General features: G+C 35.7%; 1 protein-coding gene across 1 annotated transcript; it reads right to left on the bottom strand.

Moving 5' to 3' along the window:
* Nucleotides 1-236: 236 nt before the first annotated feature.
* Nucleotides 237-16,101, bottom strand: LOC104212991 (ubiquitin carboxyl-terminal hydrolase 8). Its single transcript, XM_070147543.1, has 13 exons — nt 15,819-16,101; nt 14,255-14,503; nt 13,428-13,569; nt 12,014-12,073; nt 11,841-11,936; nt 10,567-10,902; nt 9,990-10,130; nt 9,695-9,865; nt 8,155-8,412; nt 7,838-7,986; nt 2,103-2,693; nt 1,197-1,470; nt 237-775 (listed from the first exon to the last, which is right to left on the bottom strand). The coding sequence occupies exons 1-13, from the start codon at nt 15,911-15,913 to the stop codon at nt 659-661; spliced, it is 2,679 nt and encodes an 892-aa protein (XP_070003644.1). The 5' UTR covers nt 15,914-16,101; the 3' UTR covers nt 237-658.
* Between the last annotated feature and the right edge of the window lie 10,776 nt (nt 16,102-26,877).

Below are 26,877 nucleotides of genomic sequence, written 5' to 3'. Positions count from 1 at the left end.
AAAGGATAAGTAAAAACTCCACAAAAGGTTATAAAATAAACTCATATTTACATTTCCTTTTTTTTCCTACTCTAACTGAACATTAGATAGGACTCAATCCAAGGGCAATATAAGCAACAGTTTCTCAGGCCTCTTGGATCTTAACTCACCATCAAGAAGCTTGCTTTCTCACATTACTAGTATAAACCATATGTTTTCAAAGGTGAAAATGGAAGCTAGAAACCCAAAGTATAGTGTACAGTGAAATTTATCACCGGAATTGATAAATGAAATTAATATAATTTCTATCAAATAATGTTCAATAATTCATCTCAGAAAACACCTTATCATTTTGTCTTCTCTCCTCAAAACTATAATTACAGCCAGTGCATAAGCAATTTCTGTTCCAGGCTACTTTCTGATCTGCTACGGACGATAAAGGAAATTATCTTCTATAAAAAACAGCTATGTAAGTAAAAACCTCAATTTCTTTCCCTCTTAGCTACGATGCTACATACTCCTTATCACCACTCCACTAGATTCCTTTTTGACCCAAAATTACAACTAAACTAGGCGATGCGAAGGTCAAAGAATGCTCTCATCAATGCTATTCCTGTAAGGCTTGAGAAAAGATAAATCAAGCCTTGATGTTTAGTACTGTAACAACTATCATCTAATGTTAGATTTCCTCAACTCGTCTATAAAATAGGACATAGGCGGCCGAGGTTTTGAGCTTGTCCTGGCTGATGGGATACACATGGCTGTCATCGAAGTCATACCACCGATCAGCACCTTGCTAGATTATTAGAAGAAAAAAACACAAAGTTAGAATATCTGGATTAAACTGGGAAGACTGTAAAAGTCTGAATATTTGACCTTCTTGCATATTCTTCATGATGAAGAAATAAAAACAATGAAGATGCATGACCAAAGTTAAATATATAATAGATGCACATATGTGCAATATGTGATTAATTTAGATGCAGATGATGCATTGGAACTAAAAAATACATCAAAGGAACACTCACTACGAAATAGGAAGTTTCTATATTTGCCCTTGGAGGTAGGTTTCAGTGACCGCCCACCACCCACCCTTCTCCCCAAGTACTGATCTTTAGATGCCAATTTTATCAGGTATAAAAGAATCCTATTTACCATAGAATAGAAACAAAACCAAGAAAAAGAAGCAAGGTAATCCAAGTCGCAGCACCACTTACATGAACAAACGCAGTGTAGTGACCCCCTCCCATGCTTCCATAATGGTTGCTAATTGCATAAAGCATATACCGGTAGGAAGATTTGCCATCTTTGTAGGCCAAATATGAGGATAAATCAAGATCATGAGTTGGGAAGTCAACATACGTCTCCAACTTGTTCTTCAGAAACCGGTTGTACGAGAACCTCTTCAGGTGGATGACCAGAATCTCCGGCAGTCTCCAAAGATCCAACTTTTTAGTAGCTTGGCGATGCTGCTTGCATGCAGGGCAGTACCTAATGTTGGATATAAGACAAAGAAAGTTAGGCAGATCATATTCATACTTCCCAAGCGAATGACACAAAATTAGATGATAAGATAGAATACTAGAAAGATTTCATGAAAGAAGTCTTTTCCCCCATGAGTGGCCCCAGGTAAATAGCTGAATTTTATTATCTCAATTACTGTCTGTAGTTGCTATGAATATACAAGAAACAAAGAGCAACACAAAAACTATTTCAGAAGCACAATGTGCAGAAAATCAATAGGTGTTACATAAGATCATCAGATGCTGTCATTGTTTCTTTAACATAACTGAACTAGAAGTTGGAAGGGTACTACTCATGCCATGTTGCAAAGTCAAGGTCCAATTTGGTTGAGGGGAGGCTAATAAGAATGGTTTATCCACAATAAGCAATCACGACGTGGTGGAAAATATTGACAGAAATGAAATAAAATGGTATAATTGGAAAAATACAATTATGTAACTACAAAAGTTGAGGGTTTATAATATTAGCATAAACCAAAGAAGAAGCAAAAAGGGAAGCATTACGAGAAATCTCTGAACATTCATATGTTATGAATAGTGAATACATAGCTTGCATATGAATGGTGTACAATCACAGAAGTGAGGGAGTTGCATGCTTACCACATATCTTCTGGCCCTAGAGGCTCTTCCTTCAGAAATGCCTCAAGACATTTATACAGAGAGACAGATTCTTGTGGTCTTTTGGCAAAAAACCCAGATTTAAAAACTTCTGGCAGTGAGCTGAAAAGGCCTGTATTGTACTGTTCAAGCATTTTAGGTGACCAACTTACAAGTACATTTAACCGTCCAGAGATATCTGTGGACTGTAATGGCTCATTCATTACAATCTCGGAGCCTTTAAAGGTTGCCTTATCATCTGATAGGTAAAATTCAAAGTCCATGTCTAAAGGTTCGGCAGTATCTTCTTCAGCAATGCTTTCTGGAACCCCGTTAACTATTGAGTTGCCAGGTTCCATGTCTGTGCTGACTTCTGAATCTGTACATACTTCAGTAGCACTTCTATCACAGTTAAGAGTAGCACTTCTATCACAGTTAAGATTATCTGCTTGGGCTGTATTGTGGACTAAGAATGGTGTAAGTATCTGTAGATAAAGACTACGGATATAAGATCCTGTAAGAACTCTACTATGCGCGGCAAGCGGAATTCCAAATGTCTTCATATTTGAGGTCAGCTTTCCGTATATGTAATGCCTGCACATGCAGTCTTTATCAGATTGCTAGAATGGAAGAGGAAATCAAGAAGGAAATGATACTTTGCCAAAATAAATATCAGCCATCTCATTTAATGAGTCAAGGACCACTATGAGAATCTTTCAACTTAATGGATCAAAAGTTAAACTAAACATAATCAGCAAACAAAACAGCAGGAAATTCCTTATCATATACAACTTCGCAGTAAGATGCATGGAAGAAGCAATAGATTCATGATTGTCCAAATAATCTAGAAGGATCACACACATCATCTGAACTACATGTTGCTTGAAGAACCATGCATAACGATGATTTGTAATGTATTCAAGTGAAGCGAATTGAGACTGAGGATGCTCAACAGTACTAAATAAACCACCTTGCATTTTTACTTTATACAAGATAGATGTATATGACAACAGCCTACTCTATACACTAACTGGAGCTGTGTTGATCATGAATTAATCACCCGTCTGCGAAAATATTTTGTCAATTCTTTTAAGCAATGTAGTCATCAAGTACGCCCACATCCAAACCCTGCCATGATTAAGAGTGATGATGTGGAAGCACCACCCTTGGAGTACTTTTTTCCCCAACTTATTACTTATGAAACATATATGTGCATGCAAGACACACCGGAGTAATGGCTAGTGAAAATGTTGGTTTATGTTTAGGTAACAATTGGTATCAGAGCGACAGGATTCTTTAACGATCCAAGGAGAAAGAACAAGCAAATATGAGTTCCATGAAGTTTGAAATTGATAGATTCAATGGACGCAACAACTTCAATATCTGGAAGATCCAGATGATGGCGTTACTGCGGAGGGAAGGTTCAATCCATGCTATTGACGGAAAGTATCCTACGGATATATCAGCTCCCGACAAGGAGAAGATTGAAGGGGATGCATTGAGTGCAATCCAACTATCCCTTGCACCTAACGTGCTTTGTGAAGTGAGTACGGGTACCGAAGAGACGGCCAAACAGTTGTGGGAAAAGCTAGAAGGGCTATACCAAGACCGATCAGTGACAACAAGAATGTTGTTACAACGGCGTCTTCACACATTTAAGATGGGGTCAGGTACTTCGTTACAAGATCATTTAGATGCGTTTAATAAACTTGTCATGGACTTACAGATTGCAGGAATTAAAAGGGAGGAGGAGACGCTTGCATGTGCTTTGCTATTTTCATTGACTTCAGGATATCGTGATATTGAGAATTCAATGATGTATAGCAAGGAGCCTATCAAGCTTGAGCAAGTGCGGCAGGCACTTAACTCTAGTGATGTGCGGAGGCACATTGAAGGAGATAGAGATGACCAGGCAAGTGGCCTCTTTGTAAGAGGCCGGACTAGCCAACAGGGAAAGACCAAATCAAAGCACAGATCAAAGTCTCGTGTGAACAAGAAGAATACAGAGTGTTGGGGTTGTGGCAAGAAGGGGCACTTTGAACGAGATTGCCCAATGTCAAAGTCCAAGGAAAAGGCGAGTGCATCTACAGTTGAACAGGTACATAATTTTGATAATGATTATGTACTAACAACATCGTGTAATAATAATAGTAGTTATGAAAACAAATGGGTGTTAGACTCTGCTTGTACTCTGCATATGACGTTCCGAAAAGACTGGTTTAGCAGCTACGAGAAAAGTGGAGGAACCGTAGTAATGGGCAATAATGCAACTTGTGCAATAGTTGGCATTGGCTCAGTTCGGGTTCGCTGCCATGATGGAATCGTGAGGACTATTACACAAGTCCGTCATGTTCCTGATCTGAAGAAGAATTTGATCTCCTTGGGTACTCTGGATGAACAAGGCTACAGGTACATGAGCGAAGCAGGAACTATGAAGGTGACTAAAGGTTCTTTAGTCATGCTGAAAGGCAAGCTGGAGAACGGCCTTTACACATTGGCCGGAAGCACCATTGTTGGCTCTGCAAATGCATCTACAGTGCAGTTATCTAATGATGACAAGGCAAGACTATGGCACATGAGACTGGGTCATATGAGCGCACGTGGACTGGAGATGTTGAGCAATCGTAAACTTTTGGAAGGTGAGAAGATCAGCACGCTTGACTTCTGTGAGCACTGCGTTCTAGGGAAGCAGAAGAAGGTCAGCTTCAGCACTGGCAAACACAAGACAAGAGGAGTGCTAGACTACATCCATTCAGATTTATGGGGTCCTTCTAAACTTCCATCGAAGGGCGGAAAGAGGTATCTTCTCATTTTTATTGATGATTTCTCACGAAAGGTTTGGGTGTATTTTTTGAAGGCAAAAAGTGATGCTTTTGAAGCATTTAAAGAGTGGAAGATTTTGGTTGAAAATCAAATGGAGCGGAAAATCAAGTATCTTCGCACAGACAATGGCTTGGAGTTTTGCAATGAAGAGTTTAATGAATTCTGCAAGGTTCATGGGATCTCAAGACATAGGACTGTCAGGCATACCCCACAGCAGAATGGAGTTGCCGAGAGAATGAACAGAACTCTTCTTGAAAAGGCTCGTTGTATGCTCCTACAAGCCAAAATGTCCAAAGTATTTTGGGCTGAAGCAGTTCACACTGCTGCTCATATTGTCAATCGATCTCCAGCATCGGCAATTGACTTTAAGACTCCGAATGAGGTATGGTCAGGTGAACCCTCTAACTATTCATACTTACGAGTATTTGGGTGTCCAGCTTATTATCACGTTAATGAAGGAAAGCTTGAACCAAGGGCTAAGAAGGCCATATTCGTAGGGTATGTGGATGGAGTAAAAGGGTACAAACTTTGGTGTTTGTCTTTACTCAAATTTATAGTTAGTAGAGATGTCACCTTCGATGAATCCTCTATACTTGATCCCCGTAAAGTTTCCGTGGAGTTTTCAGGAAACAAGAACAACGAGCAGGTGGAGCTTCCGGTGGAGCTTGCCAAGGAAAAGGATCAAGAGACTCAGGTTAAAGATGAGTCAGAAGATGTAGGCGTTGAAGAACTTGCTGTCAATGAACCATACACAATTGCGAAGGGGAGGGAGAAGAGGCAGACACGAGAACCGGAACGCCTTATAAATCAAGCAAACTTGATTGCATATGCGTTCGTAGCTGCACAAGAAGAGATTAAAGATCTGGAGCCCTCCTCGTATATTGAAGCAACTTCTTGCAAGGATGCCGCACAATGGCGGTTAGCCATGACTGAAGAGATGGAGTCTCTTCACAAGAATCAGACATGGGTCTTAGTGAAAAGACAAAAGGGGAAGAGGACAGTTGGATGCAAGTGGGTCTACCGAAAGAAAGAGGGAATTCCTGAAGTGGAAGATGCTAGGTTCAAGGCGAGATTGGTTGCAAAAGGTTTCAGCCAAAAGGAGGGAATTGACTACAATGAGATTTTCTCTCCGGTCGTGAAGCATAGCTCAATTCGCGTGCTACTAGCATTGGTTGCACAATTTGACTTGGAGCTTCAACAGCTTGATGTCAAAACTGCTTTCTTACACGGTGATCTAGAAGAGACAATCTATATGGATCAACCTGAAGGTTTCCTAGCTGAGGGAAAAGAAGATCACGTATGCCAACTAAAGAAGTCTTTGTATGGTTTGAAGCAATCCCCTAGACAGTGGTACAAGAGGTTTGATGCATTCATGACTACACATGAATTCTCAAGGAGTGCATTTGATAGTTGTGTGTATCACAAGAAGATGTCTGGTAACTCAATGATTTATTTACTGTTGTATGTTGATGATATGCTTATTGCTGCTAACAACATTACAGAGATAAATGCTTTGAAGAAACTATTGAGTAAGGAATTTGACATGAAGGATTTAGGAGCTGCAAAGAAAATCCTTGGTATGGAGATTTCAAGAGAAGACGATGTTGTACATCTTTCTCAGAAGAGGTATATTGAAAGGGTTCTCGAGAGATTCAATATGCAAACGTGCAAGCCTGTAAGTACACCATTAGCTCCTCATTTTAAACTTTCAGAGTCACAAATGCCTCAGTCCGAGGATGAGGTGGAGCATATGTCAAAGATTCCTTATGCCAGTGCAGTTGGTAGTATTATGTATGCTATGGTATGCACACGTCCAGATATTGCTCAATCTGTAAGTGTGGTAAGTAGATACATGTCCAACCCAGGAAAGAGGCATTGGGAAGCTGTCAAGTGGATATTGAGATATCTCAAAGGAGCTTCTGGTGTTGGTCTTACCTTTCGAAAAAGTGGTACAGGTATTTCAATTCTCGGTTATGTGGATTCTGACTATGCAGGAGATCTTGACAGAAGAAGGTCCACAACTGGATACATCTTTACCCTCGTTGGCAGTGCCGTCAGTTGGAAGTCGACTTTGCAGTCGATTGTCGCTTTGTCTACGACAGAAGCAGAATACATGGCAGCAGCGGAGGCGGTAAAGGAAGCTATCTGGTTGAAAAGTTTAGTAGCGGAATTGAGTTTGGTTCAGCTGGAATCAACTCTTAGATGTGATAGTCAGAGTGCTATTCATCTAATGAAAAATCAGAGATTTCATGAGCGCACTAAACACATTGATGTCAGATTTCATTTTATTCGAGATGTTATTGATGAGGGAACTATCAAGGTCGTGAAGGTTATCACAGACGATAATGCTGCAGACATGTTGACCAAGATAGTCCCGCTCGCTAAGTTTGCACACTGCAAGGACTTGGCGGGGGTGTGCATCAACTGATGCAACTCCGAAGAGAACAGTTGCTAGGTGGAGGTGGTATGTTCAACAATGGTTTGATTCTTCTTGTTTCTTACAACGGGGTTGCCCAGTAAGCTTAGAAGTTTTGGCCAGAGTTGTTCACACGCTCGAAACGCAAACCCATGACATCAAGAGGAGGTAGTTTGATGTCACCAATGACATCAAGAGGAGGTCTTTACCTCTATAAATAGATGCACTCCTTCACTTGTAGAAATCATCCCAAAATAATACAATACATTGTAGTGAGTAGAGAGTTAAGAGAGAAATTCTCTTAAGTGTAATTGGGAAATCTCCCCTTCCTTTGTTAATATTAAAAGGGCAATTGTTCTCTGGTGGACGTAGGATTATTTTGATCCGAACCACGTTAAATCTTGTGTTCTTTCTTTTACGTTTCCGCTAACAGCTAGTAATGTTTGATGAACTTTAAAGCAAAAAAAGATAATGCCCAAATTATAAAGTCAAGACATACTCATCAATCTGTTGATGCGTAAACACAACCAAGGGGGCTTCTTCAGTACCCTTGTGCAACCGATAAGCAACAAGTCGGTCACCATCTCTTATTAAGGATAATGAATCGGCTGGTTCCTCAAGATAACGTATAATGCGGTTGTTGTATATCTGTAACATTAAATGGAGTAAGAGCTGGAAATAAAATTTTGGAAATAGGAAAAAGGACTCTACTTGACTATCCAATACACAGTATGTAATAAGTTCTATTTAGGAAAAAATAAAGCAACAACTTGAAATCCATAACCATTTCTCATCACTGGAAATTGTGCACTTTACCTCAGCCACCAAAAGGGTCTCATCAGCGTCCAAAGAGCATGCAGTGCTTAAAGCACGAATAAGATCTTCAAGTTTTCCATCCTTGGGAACAGTGATTGTAAAGGCAGATATCTGAATATCACTGCCATTTTTTATAACTGTGACGGTCATTGACCTCATAGATGTAGATGGAAGAGGCAGTGACAAATACATGAAAGGATCAAACATGATGGAGACCTTTTTGCAAACAGGACAGACCAATGTGGAACGGTATTGACCCTGCAACAATCGAGATAAGCTCTGAGAAGCAAGACTAGAAAAGAAACTTGTATAAATGTGCAGAAAAAGGGATTCAGATGAAGTAGACTTTTAAATCCTCCTAAAAGTCATAGACAAATCACGACCTGCTAGGAAACATGTGCTATGTACATGGTTTCTAAAGTGAAATTTCAAAGTTTGCGACATCTAATGATAGACATGGCTAAGAGTCAAATTTATGCAAAAAATTACAGAATAAAAAAACTAAAAAAGATGACAAGCAATCATCAATTGGTTGTATTCAAAAATTATCTTAGAATTACAGAGCTTTATCTCACAGATGATTGGTCAAAGAGGAATTCAGAATTTACATACCGCCATAGACTACATAACACATAAAAAGACCAATTACTTCCAAACACAGCCTATAGACTGCACAAATGTCAGAAACATTCACAAGGTTCAAGGTTTTCATAGAAATTCTTTTCTTTTTTGATGAGGTAGGTTCAAATTTTTATATGATTAAACTTGTAAACTATGGAAGAACAAAAATTTAACTTTCTTATGGAGGTTAAAGGCTGGAATATTCTTCTTCTTTTAGGAAATTACAGTAAAACTCAAAAAGACATTAAAGATAAAATGCGGAGACCATATAGAGAAAACAGGGAGCACTACAAATAAAACTAATTTGTTTTAAAATAAACCTGAATCCAAAATTCAGCTCTTCGTTCAGGACTGCATTCTAGGAAAATAATGTCAGTTGTTAAGAAATAGTACTCCCACTATACCAAATTATTGAACCAAGTTGTTCATCTGATTGATTTGAAAAGGACGACTAATTCAATTTCCATTACTTATGGTAAGAGTTGAATTGGAAGAATAAGAGTTCACCAAAGAAAATTGCATTAGAAGTACATTTTCTTTGAATCTCAACAGCAAATTATGTCAGTTATTATTTTGTTTTGAATAAGATAAGAAATCTTATTGCTGAAAAAAAGCAGAGAATCTTGACAAAAATATCTGAGGAATTTGAAGCAAGCTTTAGGAACACTGGTTAAACTTCCCCAAACAGTTGGGGTATTGTTACTCTCTCACCCTAAACAACTCTCACAGCACAAATACAGTAGAGTTCAGATATTTAACAAAAATATGCCACTTCATTCTTCTTGCTTTTTCAAGCCAATGTTGAAATGAGATTAATAATTCACATTTGCCTGTGAGAGACGAGAGACCATTGGGAGCCGGTGCAATCAAATGTTTCCTACTTCTAGTGAGATACAAGAGACCATCGGATGTTATTTACCTGGCAAACGTCCACTATGATGGAGTCATTACGAGCCAGATGATTATTCCAGTATTCATCAGCAATTTCTTCATCTGGACGATCATCTCCATCCTTAGCTTCAACATAAGGTTTATTCTTGACACGGTTCAAATCTTCGTGGAGTCCATCCAATAGAAAAGCTAGGAGCTCCTGCAGATATAGATAGGAGAATTAGATGTCAAAAGATGCCCACAAAATGAGAGGACAGAAAAGAGAGTGTTAATAAGTGACCTAAAACTGGGAAACTAAATCCAACAGGAAGGACTGAACGGACCTGAGAATCATGTTGATTAAAGCCGCTGAATTGAGGAGCAAAATGAGCAAGCTTTAATTTGAATGTTCTAGGTGCCACAGGAGTCGCTCCAGGAGCCCATAATTTCTTCAAAAGGTCACCAAAAGCAGATGCAATTTCACCCTGAAAGAATTTAAAGAGAGGAACTTAGACAATAAAATATGTAAGGAGACAGATTAGAACACAATGTTTGATTGGGATGAGATGAGGTGGAAGGAGGAGGAAAAGTAAAAGAGGTAAAGCTTATTCCCCTTGCTTGGTACGAAACAAAAAGTGGAGATATTGAATACCCTCCGAGTCAATTTTCTCAACCCCTACTAAATTGAATGGACCGGATAAGCATATCTTTTTCTTTTGTCCAGGCTAACAAAACAATTGGAGGCAAATAAAGAACTCCTCACCTGAGAGTAATCAAATTAATTTCTCTTTTTCTTTTACTTTTTCAACCACATATAATGTAGAATAGGTTAAGGGATGTCAACATTGACTTATTCAGACAGAACTGGAGAAAACATCTAAAGCAGCACGTAATGATCTTGAAAAATTCAAGATTGCTTACATTCATTCCCAATGGGTTATCATGATTTATTTCTCTCTTGTAGTCCCCGAGAAAGTAATCAACAAGCTTTGGCGTATGTGCAAGGCACTGAAGAGCACTGTTCATGAAACAGGTGTTCCCTAGGTTTTGCAATCCAGTCAAGCCCAAGGTACCAGCTTCACATGGACCTCCAGAAAATGATGAAGAACTGCTCCGAGTGAGATTAGAGGTTATACCACTGCCAGTACCATTCATCAGAAAAGAAGAACCATTAGGGTATTGCATTGACATCTCATCTTTTTTCGCTTTATTTTTAACAGAATCTGATAACCCATAGACCTGCAACTCCAAGAGCATCTGCAAGCAAAAAAATAAGAGGACAAAATAAGAAGTTGGTCCAAATCATTTCTTGCTTACAAGCGATGCGAACCATTAAACACTTAAGAGTTAATTCAAGAATCAGTAATAAGACTATAAGGCAGCCCCATAACCAGCAAAATGCCTTCAACAGTAAAGGTTTACCATGCGCTCAGTTAAATGGTAACCCACAAGGAAAAAAGAAACATAAAACAGATAAAACTTTGGCATCTCTTTCAATTCGTTTCATAGATAAAACAGCCTAAGAAAATACAAAACCAATCAATGATGAACTACACCGCTAATAACTGCCACAAATGGGAAAAAACAAAAAACAAAACAGTTGCTTTCTTTGTAATCTTAGATCCAGCTGAAAAACAGCATAACTAAGATGAATTTACCCGCCGGTTCTCCAAGACGAATGGGTGTATATGCTGGTCGTTAGACATGACAGTCCCGTTCATTATGTGTTTTTTTGTCCCAGGGTAATAAAAGAGCTAAAGTTTCTTAGAGTGTACGTCATTGAAAGTACAAGGAAAGAGCACATCTACTGCTTACAAATGAATAACTCCAAAACGACCCCTAAAATGAAAGAGAGTCGCAGAAAACTGAACTTTGGTGGGCTTAGCATTGTCCATGCTCAAGGAAAAACAACACTTAAATAGAAAATGGAGTGAAGTCATCGTGTCACTTTATTCCTAGATGAAGTGTTAAGTAAGCATATTCATCACCTCAATCATTATATATCTTTTTACGACACAAACACTAGATAAGGAAATGGAAGAATCTGCTAAAAAACTTAATTAGAAAACAATCAGAAAAAAGCATAACTATATTATTTCCTTAGTAAAGACAGGAAAAATAGTGAATGCCGCAGAAGCATTGGTCGACTTGTTTATTGGTCAGTCATGAAGTATGACAGAGTTGAAAGTACATACATCTTGCTCTGACTGTTTCTGAGAGTCTTTGAGGATCTTATTGTTTTCATCTGAAAAAAACAATGCCGTCTGCCCAGATAAATCCCAAATCCGTAACTGCAGAGAACCAAAATGCCATTAATCTCCTGAAAGAGATACCCTTGCAATTAATTAACAACAGTATTGAAACTTACGGGTTCTGTATCGACACTAAAAATTCTGCAGGCTCTTCTAAAGCATTCAACTGTATTGTCCTGAATCAAATGTGAGAAAACAAATGTAAAACTAGACTCTAAAGGAAATAAAGCAGCTTAACTGACTCCAAAGCATCGGTGAGGATAGTTAAAAAAAAACATCAGTGAGGATATTATTGCAAGAAGAAAAAAAAGAACATTGTCCACCGCAATATTGCAAATGTTTAACATGCAATAGTTAAAAAATAGAAACAACTTATTCCAGTTACTTAGTAGAATGGTAATTTTGGAAACTACATTTTAGGTACACAAGCTGAGGCAGTAAACGGACAAGTCAGCAATAACATTATTAAGAAAAAAAGAGCTCAAATTAACATCAACTTTCGGGTAAATAATAAATATGAAGTAGCATTGAAGGATCATGTATACACAATGAAATATGTAGTAACTCTAAGAAAACTTTGTTCGAATGAGCATCATTCTTTTGGCTTATTTTCACAAGTGATCAAATTATTTCCTATTAGCTTTATGAAAATTAGAAACTCTAGCCATTTTACTTCTTCAGACCAAGGTTTGCATGTAACTGCTCGGTACCATTTCCTCTTAGCATTTGGCAGTCAAGAAAGAGAATTTCTCAAAAATAGATAAAGATGGAGGAAGTCAGGGCATCCTTGAGTATATAATAAAAGCTAGAACTAATTTCATCCTTGAGTATATATTGTGTATTCCTGTCAATATAATTTAAGTCTAGATTGATTTACTTTGCTAGAAAGACAATCTAGAGAAGGGACACATTCTTTCTACTATCATTTTCAAAAGACTCGCTTCTCTAGAACTCTCACTGTTGTCAAAAATTGCTGATGAGCAATTTTGTAATTGGGAAATACAAGTATTAAATGCTTCAAGTGAACTACATAAATAGGAATAGGATTGATATCCTTATCAACAAATTCATGTAAAGCCGAAAATTACCACGCAAAATTTATCCCATTATGTCAGCAAAAAGATACGTATCCAGCTAAAATACTTGTCCTCTTTTTGCACAACCCAGAACCATTAAAAGCTCGTACTGTTAATATTTAACTATCAAACAAAAATGGAAGCACTTTAACAGCTATGCCCATTCCGAGTAATTAATATGAGGCTGAGAACAGAGGGATTCATGCATAACCCTTGTTCTTAAAGTTGATATTTTGGACATGTCCATCTCTTCAGTTTCAACAATAAACAGCAACAACAAAAGTGAAGGATGAAAGATGGCAAAGCAGCTGATGAAAAAGAAAGTCAGCTTCACAAATTGTGGCAGGGTCTGTACAAAAAAATCACATGTGGTTATGCACTCTATGGATATTATGACAGTACAAATCTCATGGGAATTGTAGATGAAACTAGAAATTCCAAAGTTATTATTAACCTTTTTGCTTATCCTGACTCCCAAGGAACTGGTTTCCCGCAAAACAGAAAGCCTCAGCTGTAAAGGATAGACATCTGCAATATCCTCATCTGTAGCTGAAAAGCTTTTTCCATTCTTAGCCGCAGCTTTAGAGTTACTGTGCCTGGATGGAAAGGAGCAATTTTGATCAAACTAATCAGAACTCTATAATCAAAAGATCAACTTTTACATAGTGCCAGATGTATGAAATTAACGTGCTAAATAACATGTTACTAGGATCAAAGACAAATTCCCTTTCTTAGATGTGTAAAAACACCAAAAAGGAAAGTAAAATAATCAGTTATAAGTTAACACCCCCCCCCCCCCACACACACACACAAAAAAAAAAGTACGAAAGAGACAAAGAAAATAAGGAAGCGAATTAATAGATTGAGCTTAGCAATTTAAAGCTGAAAGAATAAACAGTGGTCTTCTTGGAATGAAATCTCAAAATGCTTTAGAAAACGAGCTTCCATATGCATTAACAAGGCATTTAACAATATATATTTATAACTGGGAATTGCCGTCTGACTAGCAACAACAATGAAGCCTCGAAACTTGAGGCCTCTTTCATGTGAAATGAAAATGTGAGTGGTCTGAAAAGCAGAAGAAACCAAACAACAAATTGCAAGTGATTGTTGTTACCAGAAGTGAAAAATCAATGTGTTTTATTTGAAGTCGAGAAAAACACAAATATGCAAATGGTATCCTCAGAATGCTCAACAACTATGGTATAAATCTCCGTCAGAAGAGGCTTTATCTAACACATTTCAAGGAATACAAATTGGAAACTGCTCTAAAACACTGACCATTTGAGTGCCTGCAGCCAAATGTCGCCAGGGACCAAAGCATAGTCCCGACCAGATACCCCAACTTCACCATTCTCCTGACTCTGTGATAAAGATTCCTCCTCTCTCCTCAAGTTAAATGAGACGTCTGGGCTAAATATGTTGTTAATGATTTTCATTGGCCCTCCATAAGATGGAGCTAGTGCCGCTGCGTACAAAGTCGCTGACTTCCCATCTGCTGGTGATGACTCCTGTGCTTCCTTCCACCACCTAGAACACAAACACGCTTTCTTATATAGTACTCTAAACATATACATGCATGTGGCACCTGTAATATATGTGTGTGCAACACTTTAACCCTCTACTCGGGAAAACACAGACAAAAAACTGCAAAGGGTAACTTTTAACTTCTTTCAATTAACACTTCCAGGCTATTACTCCGTCCTTCCCGCTCAAACATTCTCTCTCTTCTTAACAACCACTAGCAAGTGGCAAGCGTCATTTGTGTCATATTTACCACTCTCCCCTACCACCGCACTAGCCCGCAGAGCACTTCTCCACATATATGCACTTTTTTATAATAATAGCGAGAAACAATATTTGAACTGACAACATAATGCATAATCAATTGATATTTTATCGAGATGGAACACTTTTTTAAACAAAAAAATTGATAACTGTGGTGTCCGGACCAGTTTGTGTGCACCTCTATTAAGGTTGACAAATTGTAGATGGAATAATTTGTCAGCTTCTTCTAAGGTTGACTAAGTTATTAAACAGGTCCTGATAACCACCGCTTCAGATCTTGTCGGCACTTTGCTATACTACCTCTCCATTATTAACAACTGATAGCTAGGTGTCTTTTACTTTTATTTAGTTGGCAAAAACTGTCTATTGTAACTTACCCTATCAACTTTCTGGACTTTATCAGCTCCTTAGCAATCTAGGCCTATGTTTGAAGCTGATACTCTCTGGCCTAGTCTTTCATAATACTTGCATCTTCTTGATGACATTGGTGAAACTATTTACTTCATCAAAAAAAAACACAACTGAAAATCCAAGGCCGATACTTTCTTATGCTTAAGCTCACAAAACAAAATATACAACCCACAACATGATTTGATCCACCGGTTAACAGATAACAAAAACCAACAACATTGATTAAAAACCAACACTAGTTCAATGCACAAAAGCTAATACAATTACCAATCCAAATGGCAACTAATAAAAAAAATAAACAACTCACAACACGATTTGATCCAGATAATAAGACTTGATTAAAAAAACTACAACATTCCAATGTAGGGAAGCTAATACAATTACCAATCTAAATGACAAGTAATACAAATAAAAATATAAGTAATTTAAACCCAAAAAAACTAGAACTTGTTTCAACTTTCTCGTTATCTCATGGGTTCAGATTCGGGTTTAGCTAAATTGGATCAAACCAAATCATAAAATCAATTCGGGACAGCAAAATCCGAGAATTCAATTCTTTATTTTTATTTATTTTTACTTTTATGTTGATATACATAAATAAACAGTTGCATGAGGAATGGGTCAAAACGGGGAAGTGAGATTTTACCTGTAAGGAACTAAATAAACACGTTGGTCATCGTTTACAGGAGATTCGGGCTGCTGTTGAGGAGAATCCGAGGAATCCTCCGATGGGTTATCCATTTGGACTTGTAGAGAGAGAAAAAAGGTTTTAGAGAGAGAGAGAGAAAGAAACGGAGTTTTCAGAAATGGCGGAAGAGATTTGCAGCAGAAAAAATGCACCTCACTTTTTTTGGTGGAAATATAGAGGAATGAGGGAATGGCGGAATTTGCAGAGAAACAAATGGAGCTTGGATTCAGGGAAAGAGAATATTGATGAAAATATACAGTAAGTAATTAAATGCTTATATATTTTCTATTTCTTACTGTTATTGAATTTAAATCTAATATGGATTTGTTAAATTAGTTTTCTTGAATAATACAGTAAGTAATTAAATGCTTATGTATTTTCTACTTCTTAGTGTTATTAATTATATTACTATACTTAAATCTAATATGGATTTGTTAAGTTAATTTTCTTGAATCTATATTTATATATATATTAAAGCAAGAAAGTTACCATATATAATTGACATTATGGTTAAGCCAAGTAGCAAGCTAATAAATGTCAATAGTATATGGTAATTTTATTCTATATTTGATTATTTTAGTTAAATACAAATATAATATAATATAATATAATATAATATATATACACATAGACGGAATTTGAATTAAAAGATAATTTTGAATTTATAGATAAAGTTCTAAAATTCGAATTTAAATTAAAATAAAATTTATCTTTTTTATCATGTTATCATACTTAATTCGGTTAATGATCATATGCAATCATGTTAGAAACTTTTTTTATTTTTTATAATTATTTAAATACTATTTCGCCTCTAGCCAAAAAAAAATACTCCATATAACTATAAAACTCTTTCACATTTAAAATCCTATAAATATAGTTCTTTGAAACACTGTAGCTAAATTTGAATAAAGCGAAATTCTTTTAAAATAATGTAATATATAGGGTACATGTCTATGTTTATCTAAATAAATAAAAAAGAGTTTACAAAACCAAATAAAAGTTTACTTACATATATAATAAAGTAAACATACATGTTGGAGAAAGAAACATCACAAAATCAGTCAATATTAAAAATAAAAAAAAAAGTTGTTTCTTTTTTCTTCTTGAATAATATTTGTTTGAAGAGTCAATTTGCATAAATGGACATCAAACAAATAACAAAACTTTGGCTATACAATTGCTATCATTAATTTCAATTTAGCACATTCAAGAAATTGAAGGGTATAAGTTGAAACCCCTTCATTTAGCTGTAGTCAATCCAATATTGCAAGGGTATAATATTTTTTTTGTTGAACAATATTAGTTTTGAATCATTAGATTATGTGAAAGATTTTTTTTTCAAACTCAACAAGAGATAAATTGGTTTCTAATTGATAGTTTCTATAGCGACTTTTAAGTGTAACAAAGAGTATATATAAAGAAAAAATTGGTATGACGTGAAATATTTTTTTAAATGTAAACAAATTAATTCGAAAAAACTCTTTACTTTTTTTAATTCAAAGATAATAAAAAGATAAGATATTTTTGAATATTAGTAGAGAGTTTTAAAATTATTATAATAGAAGTTATATCATGGATAAACTCAAAAAACCGAAATCTTATGGAATATTTACATAATATCCGGCCATATTTATTGTTTACTTTTTATAACTAATATAACTAGATGATATACCGACAACACACGATTATACACATATTATATATGGATTATATATAAATTACACATCATTCAATTTTTTAATTTAAGTGGTCGGATGAGCACTTATTTAGGCTGATTAGATAAAGCCAAAAGAAAAATATGAAATAATTTCAACCAAAAACTAAAGATATAATTAAAGTTCATATGTAGATAATTTTTATTAAAACTCATCCTTTTATAGTGAAATAAATTAATTTTTTGTAACAAAAGAAATAATGACATAAAAAATAAGATAAAAGAAAATAAATATTGAAAGAAATGTTAGAAAGATCTAAAAACGAGAAATAAAAGACAACAACAAATTTCTTCTTATGTTTCATCTTTGTTGAGTATAAAAAATTTGAAAGTTAATCATCGATTTCAAATATTTTTTTTTAACTCATATATATATATATATATATATATATATATATATATATATATATATATTATAAAATAAGGATATATTCGAATATTTTTTTTAATTTATATTATGTGTCATTTTTAAAAAATCACTATTACTAACAAACTGATATGATATTCGAATTTGAATTGGAATGCAATTTAAGTAGTTTGCATTGGGTTAAGCCAAGTGTGGTGTCGAATAATAAACTACTTGATAATTTTAAGACAATATATGCAATGTTCTATAATAATAATCAACTAATTTAACATTTAATGATTCAAAGAACAAAATTTTTGTATATATAGGGTATTAAAAATTTAAATTATGGGGCTAGCGATATCGATAAACTTAAATTGGAGTCATACTGAAATAAATCCGGATAAAGAATTATTTAAATTTTTAGATAGCCGATTAAAGTGAATTTTAAATTAGGGATAATATCTTCACTTGCATCATTATAAAGATAATCATTATTATAATATATATAAAGTTTAAGAAATTGAAATTTCAAAATAGAAATATTTTTGAAAGATAAAATCATACCAAATAAGAGTTCAAGTCGTAGTAGAAGAGTCATGTCGTAATCAAAGAATCGTTTATATCGTGTCAACCTTTGTGCTTTGTCATAAATATGAGTTATTATTTCACTTTGTGGCTATTTTTAGGTTCCAATGACACCTATGAGAATAATGCAAAAACAAAATTATCATTAGGAGAATTAAGAAAAGGTTAGTCTTTTTTTATGTAGTATTTCTTAATTAATATCTGACTATTATCTATAATTATTTAGAAGGTTTAAGTGTTAAGGTTATTTACATATAATTCAAATAACTCACATATTTAACATTGTTAATGTCAAATATCAAAATGGAGTAAAACAAATTCAGCAGCTAAAGAATTTTTTATATTTTTAGATAGCCAACTAAAATGAGTTTTGAATTAAGAATAGTATTTGCAATTACATTATTATAAAAATAATTATTATTGAAAAATAATATTTTAGAAACTGAAATTTTAAGAAAGAAATATTTTTTAAGAGATATCAACATACCAAATAAGAGTTCAAGTAGTAGTAAAAGAGTTAAATCTTATCCAAAGAGTCATTCATTGTCTCAACATTTGATTGTTTTGCCATAAATATGAGTTATTATTTTGCTTCCTGACTATTTTTAGGATTCAATGACACCGGCAAGAATGGTATCAAAAAAAAAAATAGAAAAAATGGTTAATTTTTTTTCATGTAGTTAATATTCAGTGATTATCTATATTTACTGAGAAAGTGTAAATTTTAAGATTATTTACATGCAATCCAAATAACTTAAATATTTGACATGATTAGTTTCCGCGCATCCGCGCGGGTACTAATACTAGTAATACAGTAAGTAATTAAATGCTTATATATTTCTATTTCTTACTATTATTAATTAAATTAATACTTAAATCTAATATGGAATTGTTAAATTAGTTTTATTGAATAATACAGTAAGTAATTAAATGCTTATATATTTTCTATTTTCTACTATTATTATATATTCTCTATTTATTATTCTAAGTAATCTAATGTAATTTTGTAAAAAGTAGCTCTTTTTTTTCTAAATTTAATTAAGAGAGATGAAGAGGAGTAGATGGGGGAAAGTGATCTAAAAGACAGATCAGATGGATCTTGACTATGCACCTTATCTTACTACAGCTAATTATCTATGTCCTTTATGTTTTTTCCCCTTAATTTTTGATAATATAATATTACATAAAAATAAAATTGAAGGGAATTTTGTATTTGATGCAAATGAAGTTGGGAATATAATTATGAAAAATATTGTAGACCATTTAATGATGCTTTTGAGGTGCTTCCTTGTTTATAATTAAGAGAACCACTTTAACTATATTTGATTCAAGACGATAAATTTAGACGTCAAATATTCGTCTCAATGATAAATGTAGATGGGTCTCATTCTTGCGTCTTTGTATTCTAAATTTTTATAGTTCTTATCGGAGCTAGCGAATCTAAACTCTTTCATCTATGGTTAGGCCTCTTTCTTTGTTGCCTCTTTGCTTCATAAGGATCAAAGATTTTCTGGCCCCGCAAGCTCTCTTAGGTATTTTAGCTGTGTACTTTTATTCCTCTTCTAATAGCTAGTATCTCAATAACAATTACTATAATTTAGACGTCAAAGATTAGTCTTCTCCATCGTTGATAAATTTCTTTTTAATATTGTACCAAGAGAAATATTGATCTAAGAGAGACATTTACGAAAGTTTAGTAACACCTTAATCAACAAATAAAGTTTTTTTTATGTGATAGGTCTCAAATTAGCACCATGTCAACGTATAATAAAACTCAATTGTAAAGAGATTTAAAAAAAAAAAAAAAAAAGAGATACGCAATTCTTTATTACCAGTTTCATATTAAAACAAAAAATGTTTTTGATAGTACTTAGCCTCAACCATGAGATCTCTAACATACGCGTATTTTCTTTAATATATTATAAAAATAAGTTTTAACATGAATGTATGTTTATAATATCTTACAAAGTCGTAAAAAATATCTAAGCGTTTGTTTAATTATTTGACAAAGCATTCATCATGAGCGATAATGATATCAATTTCTAAACATTTGAAAAATATATCTAGGAAAGTTATGTAAAACATATATAGGAGATGTTTAAGAACTTAAAAGATGATGGATTTAGACTGTTTATACTTCAGGAATTCTTATAAACATATTTCGGTTAAGAACTTTTCTTAAAGGTAAGACAACCATGCATTGTCCAAAAAAGTAAAGTAAGAGAAATACTTCTAATTGAACTTAATCTTTCATTAAGTACTCCTACAATAAAAGAGTCTTTTTATTCTTGAAGTAAGCATGTGAGAGGTAATAAAACAGATCACATCAGTACATGTATATATGGATGAATTTGAAAAATAAGGAGTTCATATTCTTCTCTTCTTTTTTTTGGTGACAAATAGAAAAATATAAGAAGTTAATGTTGTTAAATAAATGTTTGGAACACTTCCTTTACATTTGCCACCTCTCGATTCAGAAGGTTATGCATCACTATTTCACATTAGTGTACGTTAATTGTAATCTATGTGATCCATATAAATCTAAAAAATGTAAAAAGATTATGCTTTCAAGTTAAAGACTATCTTGAAAACTACTTTTTCGATTTAAAATATCAGAAAATCTGGCTAACTCAATTTATCTTAAAATGTTTGACATTTTAGAAAATTAGAAACTATTATTTTACTTTTTCTAAATTTGTCCTTATTATATTTGAGTTAGTCGAGTGTTAATTGAAATAATTAGAAAAGAGATAAATGCAAATAGAATATTATGATCCAATTTCTAACTAAATTTAAAGACACGTAATATAATGACTTAAATATCTTTCTTTAATTAACTTCGAAATACAACTATATCCATTATTTTCGAAGCATGCAAGATCTATAACACATATATCCATTGTTTTCGAAGCATGCAAGATCTATAACACCATTGACTTTTTGGTCATCTTCAATTTTCCCCACATGACATAGTTTTTCACCTTTCTTCATTGGAGAATGGAGATCATAAATATTGTAAGAGACTAGAAAACATTAAGGTTTTGACATTTTATTTTTAAAATTTCAGTATTCAAAATATCCAACATCAATAATGTAAAAAAAAAAAAAAAAAAAGCGCATACATTTCAAAAATTCATGACAAATTTAAGTTGTTAGCTAGGTATATATTACAAATACAAGAAATATTTTCGAACTTGAGATACGATTAGAGTGTGTGTGTATATATATATATATATATATATATATATATATATATATATATATTATTTTGGACTTCCAAAGCTGAATTTTGAGATTTGATACAAATGTTTATTTCTTAATATTTGATGATAAATATTCAAGCATCAAAGAATTGACTTGCATATTTATATGGATTTAAATGTTATACATCGACAATGTAAATGGACTTTTATGGTTTTACCTATCAATATAGAGCTTCGTGTCTTTAGACATAGTTGAAGGAAAATAGCAAAAATTTGACATGCTGGTTTTAATGACTGCTAATTTTTAGAGGAAAAGAATAACTAAGCATTTATTTACCGTCCATCTTTAGAAACAAAATTATTTCTTTGACATGAAATCATGTGTGTCGCAAGATTGTTGTGCAGATAAGACAAGATAAGAAAATTAAAAGCAAAGTGAACCAGGTTTGGAGCAGGCCAACTGAAGAAAGCAAATCAGACGTGAAAGGCAAGCATTCCCATGCAAGTAGGGATTCCTAGAAGATTTTATCCGTGTCCAAGAAATATACACGTCTGGGTAGACTTCATGTAATAAAAGGATATGCATATATGGAAAATATTTGTGGGAAGAAAGAAGGTTGCAAAGTTGGAATTAAATAAGGAAACCAAATCTAAATAGAGAAAGATTTCCTTACCAAAATATTTTAGGTTTTGGAGGATTAATTGAAGAAGACTTTCGGCCAACCTTACACCTATAAAAGGAGACTTTTGTCATAATTCAAGACTACCGCTATTGAGAGAAATCGTGAGAATACTTCTGACAATAGCAAGCAAAGCAAAAAGGTACCTGTGAAGATTCAACTCAATCAGCTGAAGAACCAGTTCTTGAAGATGAACCTGCTCGAGTTCTTTAGTTGTTAGGTTGAGTCTAGTATTCTGAGTTGCAAATAATCTACTTTTATATAAGTTTGAGAATGGGTTGCTACAAATAGGTTGATTATACGAGTTAGGATACTAGAGTTAGTCTCCTTGGTTATTGAGTTGTAACCTAAAACTGCTATTTGAAGTTAATGGAGATTTAAAGAAAATCCTACTGGGTAGGTCGTGATTTTTACTCCCTTGAGTAAGGAGGTTTTCCACGTATAAATCTCTGTGTTGATTACTTTTCCGCAATTATTCTTGTTTGTGTGTTCAAATAGTTCAAACAACCAGGTTTTTTGAGAACACAAAAATCAAGCAAGACACAGTTCAACTCCCCTTTTGTGTTTGAGTGTAGTCTAAAATAATAACTGGTATCAAAGTAGGTTCTTTCATAAGAGGCTAACACCTTTAAAGGATCTACAATGGCTGCATCCCCAAGTGCTCAAGAAGGACAATCAACCGTTAGGCTAATATTGTTCAAATAAAAATAATACGGATGGTGGAAGGAAAGGATGCATGATTTTCTGGAAGGAAAAGACCTGGAATTCTAGGAAATTGTTGAGAAGGGACCAAAGATACCAATGATGTTTGATGACAAGGGTGTTCTTACTGGACCAAAGCCGGAAAAAAAATTCTAGAGAAGATGTTAAAAGATTTCAAGAAAATGCCAAAGCTAAGAAGATTCTGACATGTGGAATTAGTCCAAGTGAATACAATAGAATATCTGTCTGTAGAGATGCAAAAGCTATATTGGATACCCTGCAGCGTGCCCATAAAGGTACCTCTCAAGTGAAGCAGTCAAAGGTTGACATGTTAACTAGGTAATATGAACTGTTTAAGATGAAAAGCGGGGACATTATCCTGGAGATGCATACTATGCTTATTGCAATTATCAATGAATTAATATTTATTGGAGAAGTTATTCCTCGTAACAATATTGTGAGGAAAATTATGAGCATACTGCCACCATCATGAGATAGGAAGGTGAATGTCATCACTGAACCTAGAAATTTGAATACAATGACCCTTGGTGATTTGATTGGAAACCTGGAGACTTATGAGCTAAAACTCAATCAGTATCATCTAGATCGAAAAACTTCTAAACCTCGCAAGACCAAGAACCTGGTGCTCAAGACCACTCACAAATAGGATGTTGGAGAAGATGATATGGCATTGCTAACCAGACATTTCTATCATACTGTCACAACCCAAGTTCTCCCTCCGTGAAATATCGTGACGGCATCTAGTCTCTACGACTAGGAAAGCCTAATATTGCGGAAATGAAATAGAAACACAAATAATACAGCTAACGAATATAGTTAATAAGCAGAAATGGTGCCACTCGGCATATATAATAATCATCTCTCCCAAAAACCGGAATGTCGCAATGTCACAAGCTTCTAAGAGTTTCTAACTTCTTTATACATTTATGTCTGAAGAAAACAAAGGGGAAATTGACACAAGAGGATAGAAGGGGACTCCGAGGTCTGCGGACGCGGCAGATGTACCTTGAAGTCTCCTAAAGTAGCAACCACGCAGCTAGACTCAAGGCTAATAGCTAGTACTTGGATCTGCACACGGAAAACATGTGCAGGAAAGGACATGAGTACACTACAATGGTACCTAGCAAGTGCCAAGCCTAACCTTGGTCGAGTAGTGACGAGATAAGGTCAGGGCCCTACTGGTATAAATATAATGAAAAAAAAGACAGAAAGAAATATTACAGTAAAATAAGTACGGAAATCTAACAGGAATAGAATTCAATGGAAGCCAACAGCTCAGAACACAGTTATAGCAACAGGGGATCTCCCTGGATACCGTCCCATAGTCCCAAACGTAAATGTGTAGGGGGGATCTCCCGAAATACCGTTCCGTAGTCCCAAAGTAAATATGCAATACTGGGAGATATCCCGAAATATTGTTCCATAGTCTCAAAGTAAATATGCAGTATAGGAGGCCGAATGAAGCCCTTATCAAGCAATTCTTGTAACTGTTCCTTCAACTCAGGAGGGTCCATACGATAAGAAGGAATAGAGATGGGCTGAGTGCCCGACAACAAGTCAATGCCAAAATCAATGTCTCTATCGGGCGGCATGCCCGGAAGATCAGCTGGAAACACATCATAGAAATCCCTCACTACTGGGACTGAATCAACTGTAGGGGTATCAATACTGACATCTCTCACATAGACCAAATACGCGTCACACCCCTTCTCAACCTTTTGCTGAGCTTTAAGAAATGAAATAATCCTACTGGGAGTATAATCTAAGGTACCCCTCCACTCTTATCGTGGTAAACCTGGCATAGCCAGCGTCATGATCTTGGTGTGACAATAAAAAATAGCATAATGGGACAACAAAATAGTCCATGCCCATGATAACATCAAAATCTACCATACTGAGCAATAACAAATCGGCTCTAATATCAAAACCACTAAAAGTAATCAAACACGACTGATACACGCGGTCCACAATAAGAGAATCTCCCATGGGAGTAGACACATAAATAGAGGAACTCAAAGAATCCCGAGATACTCCCAAATGCGGGGCAAAATGAGATGACACATAAGAATAAATGGAGCTTGGATCGAATAGAACCGATGCATCTCTATGATAGACTGGAACAATACCTGTAATGATAGAATCGGAAGCAACAACCTTCGTACGAGCAGGAAGGGCATAGTATCTAGCCTGGCCTCCCCTCTAGGGCGACCTATACTACTCCGACCTCCATCTCGGGCTGGTTGAGCAGGTGGGGTGGTAACTGGTACTGTAATCATAGCCTGAGGACCTGGTAGAGCACGCTATGGCTAAGAAGTCTGTAGAGGTGCACCCCTCCTAAGTCTGCGGCAATCCATCACCAGATGGCGAGTGTCGCCACACTCAAAACAAGCTCTGGGAAGACGTGGCGGCTATGATTGGCTCGGGCCAGGTCTGCTTGACTGACCGTTGATAGCACCCCGTGCTGGAGGCACACTAGATATTGGAGGTTCATAATAAGGCTCCTGAGGTCTAAGAAGAGCTGGAATACCACTGGCAGCTGGAAGAGCTGAATGAACGGGGCGACTCACATAACCCCTACCATGACGAACTGCAGCTGGGGCATGGGAACCAGAATAATGGCCCGACTCTCGAGACCTCTTGGCCTCGCTATCCTCCCTATCCCGAGCAAGCATGCCCTCTACTCTTTTAGCAATAGTCACCACCTGCTGATATGAGATATCAATCTCAAGCTTCTGAGCCATGCTAGTCTTGATGTTGGGAATGAGTTTCTCAACAAACCCGCGAACCCTCTCTCGAACTGTAGAAACCAAGGCCGGTGCATGTCTAGCCAAGTCACTAAAACAGACTGCATACTCTGACACAGTCATGGTACCCTGGAGCAACTGCTCAAACTCCACGTATCATGCGTCCCTGAGGCTCTGAGGGACATACTTTCTCAAAAACATGTCAAAGAACAGAGTCCATGTAAGGGAAGTTGCCTCAGCTGGACTGTCCAACTCATAAGTACGCCACCATTGATAGGTTGCTCCTCGAAGCTGGAAGGTAGTGAAAGAAACCCCACTCAACTCTGCTATGCCCATAGTATGGAGGATACGGTGGAACTCCTCCGGAAATCCCTGAGCATTATCTGTCGCTAGGCCACTGAATATAGGAGGGTCATACTTCTTATACCTCTCGAGCCTACGCTGCTCCTCCTCTAAAGCTGTTACCCTACCCTCGGGCTGAACTGGGGCTACAGGTGGTATCGGTATAACCTCTAGAATCTGATCAACCTGAACCCACTGCTCTGGAGTACGGGCAGCGGGAGTCTGTGCTCCTCCCCCGGCTTGAGATATGGTTGCAGCAAGGGGAATAAACCCTGCCTGGGCTTGAGTGTTGTACATGTTCATGAACAGTGCAAAGGTTTTCTAGAGAGTTGGGGCAGTAGTAGTAAGCATATGAAGTGTTTGTGCTCCGGCTGGAGCTACTAGTGGCTCCTCTGCAGCAGCTTGCGCGGGTGCTCTGGCTGCACCACGTGCGCGTCCTCGGCCTCTACCCCGGACCGGCCTCTAGCGGCTCTAGCTGGGGGCACGGGTGCCTGGTCATCTCCAGTAACACGTGTCCTCACCATTTGTGAGGGAATAGAAGACAAAAGTTTAGAATTTCGAAGTTAATAATCTCGCACGACAAGGAATCAAATGAAGTGGAATTTTCCAAACAATTCCATAGCATCTCGAAGATAATTACAGACGTCTCCGTACCGATCTACGAGACTCTAATAAAT

Source organism: Nicotiana sylvestris, chromosome 6 (assembly GCF_000393655.2).
Source record: "Nicotiana sylvestris chromosome 6, ASM39365v2, whole genome shotgun sequence".
Classification (NCBI taxonomy): Eukaryota; Viridiplantae; Streptophyta; class Magnoliopsida; order Solanales; family Solanaceae; genus Nicotiana; species Nicotiana sylvestris.
The sequence above is the reverse complement of the archived record's forward strand: the minus strand, read 5'-3'. Positions and strand labels throughout refer to the sequence as shown.